Source organism: Microtus oregoni, unplaced genomic scaffold, assembly GCF_018167655.1.
Source record: "Microtus oregoni isolate MIOR12 unplaced genomic scaffold, Mior012 000013F_ref0000133, whole genome shotgun sequence".
In the NCBI taxonomy this organism is placed as follows: Eukaryota; Metazoa; Chordata; class Mammalia; order Rodentia; family Cricetidae; genus Microtus; species Microtus oregoni.
Window position 1 is genome coordinate 10,324,794 of NW_024543072.1, and position 12,999 is coordinate 10,337,792.

The 12,999-nt window shown below is 48.1% G+C and overlaps 1 protein-coding gene across 2 annotated transcripts in view; it reads left to right on the forward strand.

The window, feature by feature from the left end:
* Positions 1–12,999, forward strand: part of Vstm4 (V-set and transmembrane domain containing 4) — an 83,120-nt gene that overhangs the window by 30,447 nt on the left and 39,674 nt on the right. Inside the window, exon 4 of one of the 2 annotated variants that reach the window (XM_041662741.1) lies at positions 5,034–5,141. The exons of the other annotated variant lie outside the window; for it this stretch is intronic. Within the exon in view, the coding sequence (XP_041518675.1) occupies positions 5,034–5,141 (108 nt within the window). The remainder of the gene's footprint in view (positions 1–5,033; positions 5,142–12,999) is intronic. 2 annotated transcript variants of the gene reach the window in all.

A 12,999-nucleotide genomic window follows, 5' to 3' on the forward strand; every position in this document is an offset into this window, starting at 1 on the left:
CTGGCTGTGTGCCTGCCCAACAAAGCAAGCATTGATTGTCAGGGCTCTGGATGAGATATTGGAGCGAGTTAAAATCCCTCAGGGCTATCACTCAGGTATGTTGCCCTGAACAAGATGGTATTACAGGCTACATTAAAAACTAGTGGAAGTACACAGAGTTTTATTGCCAGAACAGCTATTCCCTAGGCATTTGCCTTAGAACTGGAAATGTAGAATACCGACCCTGGCTTTCTTGACTCTGTGTGTGTGTGTGTGTGTGTGTGTGTGTGTGTGTGTGTGTGTGTGTGTATTGGGAGGGGGCGGTGCTTGGCAGGACTAAGTAATGCTGGGGTCACCCAGTTTCAAAGCAGCACTGAATACTCTGCTCTGTTGCCAGGCAACAGGTGCCTTTGTCCTGCCCGACTTGTTTGGCTGACTGGGAGGATGGGCAGGAGCTGGCACAGGAACCTTGTCACCCTGTGTTGGCCTCCCTGTGCTGTGCACAGTCACAGCAGCCTGCTGGTCCCTCCATCTGCTTTGAGGAGACCTGGATTTTTTTGCCACTTGTCTAAAAATGACAGTGATGTCTTTAGCAGTCCAGGAAAAAAATAGAATTGCAAACAGATTTGGGAACTAAAACGTGATATTTGATATTGCTGTTGAGCGGGTATAGGTATAGGTAGTAGTTTACTTTGTTATTTATATACCCATTTATCCATTTATTTTATTATTTATTTGGACAGAATGAAATTCAGTGCCTTGCCCAGTCTGTGTTTAATTCGGGTCTGTGACCTTAGATGATCACTTCACTACAGAGCTAAATCCCCTGTCTTATGTGGTCATTGATTCCTTTATTCATCCATTTGGTACCTAGGGCCTCATGAATGCCATGAGCACTCTGCAGCCGAACTACACACCCAGCCTCCCTCCCTTGAGCTGTTTAAAAGCTGAGATTGTTGAATTTAGGTTTAACGTTTTACTTTTACTCTCCAAACAGTGCTATTTGACTAGGCTTGATTTTGAAACTTTTCGAGCCATCTTTTAAAAATCGATTTTTTTAAAAACAATAACTAAAGGACATGATAGGGTGAGGATAGGGTGACACCAGGAGAGAATGCCAGCTTCTAGAGCACAGGTCAACTGAGCTGTCACTGTGAAAAGGTGAGCCTGGAGTCTTCTGATTTTGTGGGCCTGGCTTTGGGTTAACCTTTGTTGACAGAGAGACCTGGGGCCAGTGACAGAGACACTGTTTTGAACAGGTTCATTCTCCTTTGTGCAGGAAAAGAAGTGCTTGGAATAGGAGATGAAATCAGAACTTCTTAGCACTGCTTGCTGCCTGATCTGGGGAAAACAGGGTGCGGTTTTTCCTTTCCTGTGAAGTGGCATTTTCAGGGTCCCATAGCTCCAAGAGCAGAGCAGAGCCAAGCCGAGAGCATCCACTGACGCTCATGCATTAGGACCCACGTGAGGGTAGATGGTGCCTACTGGCGAGTGTCCATTGCCCCCAGGGCCTTTGTGCTTGGTGGAGCAGCGGAGCATTCCACACTGGGCAGATGTTCTATGATTCTGCAGTCACAGCTGCCTGTAGAGAGCCAGCTCCCTCTGCTCCATGTCTAGGCTGAGATCAGCAATCACAACCAGGCCTTGAGTCCTTTGCCTCCCACCAGGAGAGAGCAGGCCCCCGATGTGTGTGATATGTGACAAGGACATCTGGCGGGAATGGCAAACCTGAGGGTTCACCTGCAGACTTGTTCCTTCTTGGTCCCTTTAGCCTGGAGACCATAGAGAGAGCATATGAATGCAGGGACTGGTAGGTGAGGATGCTTTTATCTTGGGGCATAAAAACTCTAGCAAGCCAGTTTTTTCCTCTCATCCAAGAAGGAAATAGAACTCAAATTACCCCTCCTTTTCACCAGGCCTGACACCGGACTCCCTAAGAGGCAGGCTTTGCCTCCATCTGCCCCACTTCTATCTGGTCCAGCAAGGCAATTGAGTTATTTAACACTTTTTCCTCCATCCCAGCCAAGTTCCTGGAGTATTTTGCTCAACAATGACTAAATCAGGACTGGCTGTGGGGGTCACAGGATTGGGACTGTCCTGTATCCTGATACCCTGTCCTTAATTCGGACCTGTGACCTTAGCTGGTAATGGCCTATCTCTCACAGAATCTATGTGTCTCATTGTTGAGTTTCCCATGTTGAAGCAGAGGGACAAGCCTGTCCTCCCTGAGGATCCTGACCTCGCAGCCTATGAAGTGAGGCGAGGACAGATGTGTCCCTGGACAGAAGCAGTTGGACTTTCCTACAGGGGAAGCCACTCTTATTTCCAATAAGACCTCCCCACGCCCCATGACTTTCCACCTACTGTAGCCTGGCTTCCACCAGGGATTTCCCAGCAGCTTCTGTGGGGGAGGATCCCATGGTTGCTTCTGCCCAGCATTGGATGCACTAAGGAACCCTCCCACAGTGCTCCATTCTTGTGTTCAGAACTCTCCTCCAGTTCCCCTCTGCTTCCATTGTAGCTCCAGGATTCTCACAGAAGACCCCTCCTTCTGCCCACCCACCTACTGACTTTCTTAGCTGCTAATAAAAGTGGTCTGTTTTACACGCAAGTCCCAGGATAGGCAGGGCTACATAAAGAGAACCTGTCTCAGAAACACAAACAAACAACAACAACAGCAAAAAAAAAAAAAAACAAAAAAACAAAAAAAAACAAGTATTCCTCCTTGTCCCGTGGTACTTCCAATACTTACACTCTTCCCTCGGTATCCATGGGATTTTGTACCATGATTTCTCCAACTTAAAGATACCAAAAACACATGGGTTTGCAAATGCTTTAAAGAACTCTTGTAGTATTTGAATATAACCCATGAATGTCTTCATCTCTAGATGACATATGATACTTAGTACAATGCCTGTGCTACATACTGTGTTCTAATACATAGTTCTAATACTGTGTTATTTAGCCAAGTATGACAAGAAAAGTTTCTACTGTTCAATGCAGTCAGTTTTTAAAAAAGATTTCTTGCCTTTGTTATTTTTCTGTTGCTATGACAAAAACCCATAATCAAGTTAACATAAAAGAAAGCATTTAATTTAGGGGTTTGTGGTTCCAGAGTGTTAGAGTCCATGACCATGGTGGTGGAGAACATAGCAGCAGGCAGGCAGACACTGGAGCAGTGGCTGAGAGCTTGCATCTTGATTCACAAGTACAAGGTAGAAAGAGCTAACTGGGAATGGTGTGAGCTTTTGAAACCTTCTCTAACAAAGCCACACCTCCTAATCCATCCCAATAAGTTCCATCAACTGTGACCGGACCAAACTTTCAAATATACGAGCCTCTGGGAGCCTTCTCATTCAAACCGCCTCATTTCCTTATGTTTATTTTGTGTGTATAGCTGTTTCCCTGCTTATACATCTATGCACCACATGTGTGCAGTGCCTTCAAAGGCCAGTAGAGAGTGCTGGTTCCTCTAGAACTAGAGTTACAGACAACCGTGAGCAGTGATGTAGGTCCTGGGAACCAAACCTAGGTTGCCTGCAAGAGTAACAAATATTTTTAACCACTGAACCATCTCACCAGGCCCCAAGGTTGCTGTTATTATTTTAATAGTTTTAGTACACGATTGACTGGATTTGTGGATATTGAAGCTGGAGACACAACTATGCTTAAATTTCAGTTCAAGCTTTTAAGTAGCCTGGAACAGAAATCTGCTTAGTCTAGCTTAGATAAAACTGTTGACAAACTCTAAGAACATAAAAGGGCTTTCTGACTCCAGGCATGGATCTGCCAAGCCTCCCTAGGTCTCTGATCAAGTAGGAGACTTAAAAGAACCTGAATGCGTAAGTCTGTTTTCTCTCCCTTCTCTGTGACTGGCCACCTGCATCTCCAAGTTCCTCTTGGAAGCCGTTCACTGCCATACCTACATCACGCCACCCCGGGACACTGGTTCTCTTTATCTCTCTGCTTCGCCATAGCTCAAGAGTTTTGAAAGGGAGCATTCCTGTTGCCCCAGAGGTTCTTCTAGAAACTCAAATCTTGAGAACATAATATGAGATGAGTGAGGTCACATTTATGAATACTCAACCTAGAATTCTTTGTCATGGGGAAAAGGTAGAAACAATGAGTAGCCCATGGGAGATGGTTTGGACAATCATTTAGGGGGCTGGAAAGATGGTTCAGTGGTTAAGAGCCCTTGCTCTTATTACAAAGGGCTGGAGTTTAGTTCCTAGGACCCCCATAGAGTGGCTCACAGCCTTCTGTAACTAGGGGATCTGATGCCCTTATCTAGCCTCTACAGGAGGTACTTGTACACACACACACACACACACACACACACAGAGAGAGAGAGAGAGAGAGAGAGAGAGAGAGAGAGACATACATATACAATCTTTTAAAAAAAAGAATTCACTATTTTCATTTCTTCAAGTTTTCCAAAATAGCACTTCTGTTTTCAGTCACTGCCAGCCCAGCTGGAGTGGCCTAACATAGGTATATCCTTAGCAGGATTCTGAACGGTATGTGGACAGTCTCACTGTGGCGTCCTTTTACATATCTTCATGACTGCGCAAGTTGGATATAGCCATGTGTTTATTTACCACCTGGGTGTTCTGTCTGCTGAAATGTCTCTGCATGCTTTGCCCACTTTCCATGGAGGATTCTTTGTTGACTTTTCAGAGTTGATTTTTGAGAGCTCTTGACGTACGCTAGATACTACTCCCTGTTTGGAGCTCTGGTTTTAAATCCTCTTTCCCAATCTGCAACTTGACTTTTCACCTTCTTCATGAGTTTTCAACAGTCGTGAATCACATTTACCTTTCCTAATGATGGGACACGTATTCTGGGTGGGTGTCCTATCTCTGAACCATGTCCCTAACCATCAAGGTTTATTCATAGGGAGAACGTCTCTGATTACAAGTCTAGGAACGCTTCAGATATAGATCTGACGTTTTCTTCTTGTGCATTTTTTTTCCAAAAAAAAAATTTATAATTTACATTTGAAATCCTTTTCGTGGTTTGTTTTGAATTAATGTTTACCACAATGTGCCCTTCAGATCTCTATATGTATGCCGTCCTTGTGTGCTGTGTGGGGATCCTCAGCGTTCTGCTCTTCACCCTGGTCATAGCCTGGCAGTCTGTGTTTCACAAGAGGAAATCTAGAGGTAAGGAAACAGATAAGATCATGTCTGGAATGGGTAGCCACCCACACGCAGGCGGAAGATGGCGGGCAAAGTATCACCTTGGTAGGAGAGCATCCTGGGTCAGTAATTGTTTGCCTGGAATGGGAAAGCAGCGAAGTGAGCGAGATTTGCTTCTCCCAGGTGCTGCTGAAGTAAACTCAGCTCTGTCACACCAGCTAAATTCCCCTTCGGCACATCTCCGCCTTCCTGTGGCTTTGGGTCCCTTAACTACTATCATGTTATTCATCCTGAGGAGGCTATGGCTGGAGCAGCCTGGCACTGCATTTTGGCTCCCCCTCTTAAGAATGAGCCTGGGAGCCAAGTATCTGAACCAAGAGACTTGCAAATGTCTTCTTGGCAGGCAGGTGGGCCTGGAGAGTCTCCCTCTGTTCTTTCCCTGTCTGGGGCTTCCTCTTTTCCTGTCAGTGTCCCTGATCCCTGGAGTCTGTCCTCAGTCCTTTCTCTCCTGCTTTCTTTCCCAGGCACTGCAATCCATGACCCTCTCCCTGGAAACACTGTCGATCCTAACCACAGTCCATCTCTCTTTCTAAGCTCAGCTTCCCAAGTCCAGTGGTTCCGAGAACCTGCCTGGCTTTGTGACTCTGTTATCTTCTCCATGGCCCAGTGGGCCTTTATCCAGGGTGTTGCCTCCCTCCTAGGGGCCTCCTTAAGCTTTTATTCCTTTAAAGCCCCCTCTGAATGCTCCTCGTGCACACCCCTGCCCCAGAATTTCCATAACTAGTTGGAGACACAGTTGCTCTCAGAGGTGACCAAGACAGACTGAGCCCAGTTTCAATGACTTAGCAGCCAAGGACCCAGCTTCTGCCCCCTCCTTCCTCATGGAGACTTGAGGAACGGGAGTGCACCTGTCTGAGCGCTGGGAAAGGAGCTATGCTCACAGCCCTGAGCACATCTCTGGTGACATAGGAGTAAATCATACATCACCGTCATTATTAGCTAGGTTGTGAATCTGGGAAGACAGCTACGAATGGGACCCTCCCCAGAGATGTGGACAAGACTGGGGAAAGCAGGAAGAGAGATGGGCATCTAGGGGCTGATACCATGGGAGACTGTCCCTCGCGGGTGAGGAGGAGAGGGTCTGGAACCTGGACGAGCTGCTGTTGTCACAGCGTGTGGCAGCTGAGAGCACTTTCCTCCAAAAGACCTGGGTTCAATTCTAACCACTGACATGATGGTTCATGTCGGTAACTCCAGTCCTAGGGAATCCGACACTTTTTCAGGGCCTCCTCCAGCACCAGGTATGAACATGGTGCACAGACATACATCCAGGCGAAACATTCAGGCACATAAATTAAAATAACAGGAATTTGCTGTTGTGGAAGAAGTGGTACCCAAGAGCAGTTCTCCCAGTGTTCAGCTGGGGCAACAAGAGGGCCCAAGGATCCTGCATTCTCAGCTTCCCTTCTCCAGCACAGGAGTCACTGCGTGCTTTTTCCCCTTGAAGTTGAACCAAAGCCAGCAAGCATAGAAGACAAAGGTACCATTGGTAGCTTCCAGGGTCTAGATGGGGTTGACAGGGAGCAGAGAACAGCATGCAACCCTTGAAAGGGAGCCAAGAGTCCAGGCCAGCTCTCCCTCCACGAGAGCCTGAGTGTTTCCCACATGACTTGTGTTTCATTGTTCTGCCCTTGGGTACCTTTCTCCATGGCATCTGCTGCCCCATCAAAATTGTCCCAGCATTTCCCTTGTTCACGGCCCTCAGCTCTCTGAGCTTGTGGCAAATGTTGCTTGCAGTGTTGGCCCTTTGCCCCCCTTCCAGAGAACTCTGTGTGAGGCAGAGTCCATGCACGTGACCCATCCTCCTTGGAATTTGGCTCATGACAGATGCTCCACAAATGGTGAACAAACAGATTTGCTTCCCAGCTGCTCTGCTTCCAGCTGCTGGAGCTTAGAAGGCCCTAGCAATTTCTAGGCCGGGTGTGTGCACAGGGCAGCTCCACCAGGGCTTGGGCAGACTTGAGCTGCCGACCCTGTGGGACTTCAGGAATCAAAGAAAGGCCAAGAATGACAGGCTGGACACACAGGGGCGCCTGACATCTTCCCCCAGACCTCACAGAGAGACCTCAAGGAATGAGGATGATGACATCATCATCCCCGGCCAGGGTGGGCTTGGAGGTGACCTCCTTTGCTTAGCATCTAAAGCCCTACTCAGCTGTCAAGAGCATTGTGTGAGCACCTGTTATAGCTCAGGCATATGGCTCTACACCTCCATGTCCTTGTGTGGCCTGCATGGCCCCCATGAGACAGAGAACGTGATACTATCCCTATAGTAAGCGGTGGCCGAGATGAGGCTCAGTCTCTAGCTCTATCTCAAATGCCCCACTTTTCATTTGAGGATGACCTTTATGAAGGACCTTTCCTCCAGTTTTCTGGGGAGGTTGTGAGTAAGGTTCTTCCCACATGGATCTGCCTGGCTCTGTGGATCTGGGTACATCTTTTGATACGTCTGAGTTTCAGAGAGGACAGTGGTCTATTCTTGGCGATTCCTAAAGGCTGCATGGGATGTGTTTGAAGACATGGTGTTAAGGTTTGGACATAAAATGTCTCCACCCAGGACACATGTGGTTGAGGCTGGGCCTCAAGCTGGCAGGACTGTCTTGGGAGGTTCTGGGAACTTCAGAAGGTGGCACATAGCTGAAAGAGGTGGGTCACTGGGATCAGTTCTTGGGGTTTTCTCGTCGCTGGCCCTGTCCTTGTTTGTTCTGTGCTTTTGTTCACCAAGAACTAAAGAGCAGCATCTGTCACTTGCTGCCTCTTCCATGGTGTTCTGCCAGAGCACAAGAGGCCACGAAATCATTGACTGGGCCCTCTGTAATCATAAGCAAGGAACTCCTTCCTCCCTTTTAAGTGTTCTTCCAGATATTTTAGCCCCAACTATAAAAAGTCAATAACACACTTGATGTACATGTGACAGAAACAAGTATGCATGGTTGCAGACAGGCCTTAAAATCTGGGGGCAGGGCTCTTTCTAAAACCCCAGCTGCTGGTACAATTTCCAGGAAAGTGCATAACAAAGCCCACATGCTTGGTTCGTGGACCCTTGTAGCATCCATAGTTTATTAAAAGGGAGCAAAACCACACTTAGAGACATTTTATTTAAATTAAATGAGCTTAGGGTCTAGGATCTTTTGAATAGATTTCTTCCGATTTATAATTTGAATTCTAGAAGGTCATTAAACTGGGATGAATCATTTGTGAACTGTGTTATGACTACATGTCCAGCACCCCTGTTCTCTGCCTGTTAAGTATAGTTCTCAGAAGTACCATAAACAGAATTTTCCTTAACAAACCCAGATTGTTCCCAGTTGGTGTATTCTCCTTGAAATACCAAAGCCATTGAGCAGAATATTTCTAGCTCTGATACTTTGTGTCCTGAGTTCAAGGATATCAAGTTTTGAGACACTGGCAGACCAGTCCAGCAGAGGGGAGTGGGGCAGATCCATGAAAGGGCAGCTCCTGTAGCTCCTGCAGAGGAGGGGGTGCATAGTGATGGTGATTTCCCCCAGTATTGCCGTCTCTCCCACTCTCAGACTGGAAGCAAGGTAGATACCAGCTTGGGGAGAAAGAAGGGTTACAGCCCAGTTACCACAGGTAACTGAGGAATAACTGATGGCTGGCTATAGGGGCCCTGGGCTAATGGAATCCTGGTTTGTTTCCATGGCAACTACCTGGCCAGGGTATCCCATAGGAAGTGGTCCCTGTTATGGGCTAGCTATGAATCTCATTGAGAACCATTAAGCACTTTGTGGGTCATACTTCATGTGTCCAAATGATTGTGTGACCCTCAGATACTAAAAACCAATGACACTTGTCAACCATGCCTTGAATTATAACAAATTTCCATTATTGTGACGAAAGCCAAACCGTAAATAAAGGGCTAAGAATAGTGTTTGGTTTTAAGAGGATCTGGGGGGTTCTGCTGTGAGCCTGTTGGTTTGTGTTTTTTTTTTTCCCTTTGAAATACATTGCTTGGCCTTTTGTATGCATGGTTGTGGACTCCAGCCCTTCCTGTAGGCATCACAGAGCACTGAGGTCTGTAGGTTGCTCCTACCCCACGGTGCTTTTTGGTTCCTGCAGCAACATCTGGACAGAGGACATCAGAGTAGTGGGGCCACTCCTGAGGACCCTGCAACACTCTTGGCTCTTCTGAAACCAAGGGCAACAGGCCAGCTTTTTTGGCTGCGGTTCAGCCTCAGCTATGTTTCCAGGACACCCAGCTGGGCTTTGAACAAAGCTAATTGTACCCGTGTGTTACTAGTCCAGCACAATCATACACCATTCTTCCCCCTAGAGTTCGAGACCAGCCTGGTCTACAAGAGCTAGTTCCAGGACAGGCTCCAAAACCGACAGAGAAACCCTGTCTCGAAAAAACCAAAAAAAAGAAAAAAGAAAAAAAAAAGAAACCCCCTAGCACAAATCCCTGTCCTTGCTCCGTGTGAGTGCCCGCAGTGTCCAGGACCTCATCCCAGGGCCTCTTTAGCTGGGTCACTGTAGTAGTGAGAGCTGCGGGGCTGCGTCCCCGGCACCCGGCCGCCCACATGGCTAGCTTATGCCCCGAAATAATTACACGGAAACTGTATTCTTTTAAACACTGCTTGGCCCATTTCTATCTAGCCTCTTCTAGGCTAACTCTCGCACCTGGACTAGCCCATTTCTAATAATCTGCTGTAGCCCACGAGGTGGCTTACCAGAGAAGATCTTAACCTGCGTCTGTCTGGAGTGGGAGAATCATGGCGACTCCTTGACTCAGCTTCTTTCTCCCAGCCTTCTGTTCTGTTTACTCCTCCCACCTATGTTTTAACCTATGAGGGCCAAGCAGTTTCTTTATTGCTTAACCAATGAAATCAACAGATAGAAAGATGACCCTCCTCCATCAGGTCACCCTGGAGAATACCAGTCCTGGGGTCCAGGACTGAGCTCTGAATTCTGGTGTTTTCTCGGGACACTGGTTTCTAAGGCTGTTGCTTTTCAGGAGCCCACCTATTCTTGCTGGCCCAGGGAGCTTCCAGTGATCCCCCAGACTTCTGTGCCCAAACTTTTAAAAGTACAGTCTGTAAGGCCTTTTGGAGCCAGGTAGGAGCAGTGGCAGCCTTTCCTTATCATCTGAACTCTTCACAGGGAGTTCTTGTTACTTTCCATTTGCAGTCTGTCTTCTAAGATCAGAGACTGGACAATCCAAGGCTCATTACAATCTATCCCTCCCCTGCCTGCCTCCCTGCCAGGAAGAACCAAAGGGTTTATGGACTTCTCCTCCAGAGGTACAAGAAAAAAGGAACTAGGGATTGGGTCCAACTCATAGCCAGACTGGGGTGGGAGAAGAGACCACAGAAGACAGAATGGGTGACTGGGGTGACAGAGACCAGAAGGATGACCTGAGGAGGTCAAAGGGCTCAGAAGTCTGGAGCCAGAGATAGCTGGTACCCCCAAGGTCAACCTCACCTCCCGCTTTAGGCTTTCATCCTACTGGTTCTGGACAGGCCCACTGAGAATAGTGGAAAAGAGGCCATCTTACCCTTGTGAGCCTGTGAACCTCCTGGTAGCTTCCTTAAGAGTTCTGCACTGAGAGCCTACCTTCAAATTCTTTTATCTATGAAGCAAGTCTTATTTTTGAGCCCACAAATCTCCCAGCTGCATACCAGGAGGAGTGTTCCTCTTTCCGTTCAGGACTGTGGGTGTCCTGGGTATGAGCAGAGCGGGAATCCTGTTAGTCGGCCTCCTGTGACTGAAGAAATCCTGAGGAACGGCAGCCCAACAGAGGAAAGGTTTCCTTTGGCTCCCAGTTCGGAGCTTTCAGTTGATGATCACTTGGCCCCATGGCTTTGACGCTCAGGGAGGCGGGACCTCATAGCAGGAAGCATGCAGGGAGCAGAGCACTCATCTTGTGGTATCTTGGAAGCAGGAAGGGAGAAGGGAGCCAGGAACATGATATAAGACCACTTCAACCATGCTCTACCGCCTAAGTTTCCATCACCGCACAGTATCTCATCGCCCAATCACGAACCAGCTAACAGATTGATTCATTGATGACGTCAGAACCCTTGTGATCCAATCACTTCCCCAAGGCCTTGCCTCTAAGCATTCCTATATTGGTGGTCATTCAGTTTCATTTCTGTTGCTGTGACGAATGCCCTAACCAAAAGCAGCTCTGGAGGATACCAGGTTTGTTCATTTGGTTTGCTATGCCAAGGTCCATCACTAAGTGAAGTTAGGGAGGTAACTCAAGGCTGGAATGTAAAGACACGCCCACTTGGTATTTCACACAGTGCTTCCTTCAACTGAGGAACTCACTTCCTTCCTAGCCAAAGATGGCGAGAACCATGGCAGAGTATGCCTGCTAACTGGATCACGGGCTCCTGTTCATCTAGGTTTTTGATACAGCGCTGGACCACCTGCCCTGGGAATGGTACTGCCCATGGTGGAGTGGGTTGGGTCCTCCTACACCAATCTAAAAATATCTAGACACTCTCCACAGTCATGCCCATAAATCAGGCCAATCTAGGCAATCCTTCAATTGAGATTCCATTTCAGGTGACTAGGCTGTTTCAAGTTGAGAGCTAAAACTGATGAAGACCACACTCAAGCTTTCAATTCCTGAGCCCTTGGGGACATTCCAGGTATAACTGTAAACAAGAACCTTCTCCAGTGATGGCCTTATCTTCCCTGATCACAAGGTTCCGTTATCATGCTGGCCATCCCACTGCTAAGGCTAACACACACTGTCACAGGAGACAGAAGTGAACCGTAGATATAATCTGTTGTCTCATTGCCGAGGTTTTAAAACACAACCAGGTAAAAATTTGTTTTAATCTATTATGTTCAGAATACAATCGAATTGCATTTTGACTTGCATATTGCACACTGAGCTGCGGCGAAGCCTGGCATGGCTGCACACCTTGTTTGGGGGCTCCTGTCATAGTGAGGGCTTCACAGTCACTTAGGGCTGCTGGTCAGCACATGGGGCAGAACCCAGCAGATGGGCAGCTTTACGTGCTGGCGGGCGGTGCTTTTCATTCACCGGGTGCAACCTGGTGTTAAGTGTTTTCTGGCACCAGACTCCTGGCCAGCTTCCTCTGTGTGACAGAAGCAGGTGACAGCATCCTCGTGGCTGCATAGACCCTGAGGGGTTGTTTGGGCATGTCTGCTTCGTGGAGGTGGGAGCTCTTGGGCTCTATGTGGTGAGAGGACAGTGTTGTGCACAGTGAGGGCTGCAACCTGCCTTGACTCCTGGGAAATGTAGGCAGGGGCTGTGGCCTGGGCCTAGATATCAGGCTGTGCTTTCCCAGGCTGTGGGGCTCTCTCTGGGGACTTGAGAGGGCAGGAAACGCTCTGTGCACATGATCCTGGGTGCGGTGGAGAGCCTGTCCTTGGGCTGCTCTGCTGTGAGAGGAGATAGATAGCCTGTGAGCAGAGCAAAACTGCCCACAGGCCTGACAAGGTCTCTGCAAGGCCTAGGAAACCAAAATGAATGTAAGGGAAGAGTGTGTGCGTGTGTGTGCATGTGTATATGTGCATTTGTGGGCATGTGCATGCGTGTGCATGCGAGTGTGTGTGTGTGTGTAGTTAGCCACACCCTGGTGGGCCCAACACTACAATGGAACAATGGAACTGATAAGATGGCGTGTGGTTTCCTCAGCCTGTCTCCCCACTTCCAGTGAAGGGTGTGACCGTGAGACCCAGCTGGGGCAGCCACAGCCTGATTCAGGCCCGACACACTTTTGGGGGTGTGACCGCCGGTGGTAGCTTTGAGCAGTGAGAACCTAGCTGAGAAGGAGGAAAACAGTGGTTGGCAAGAAGAGGCTAGTGACTACAGTGTCTCCTC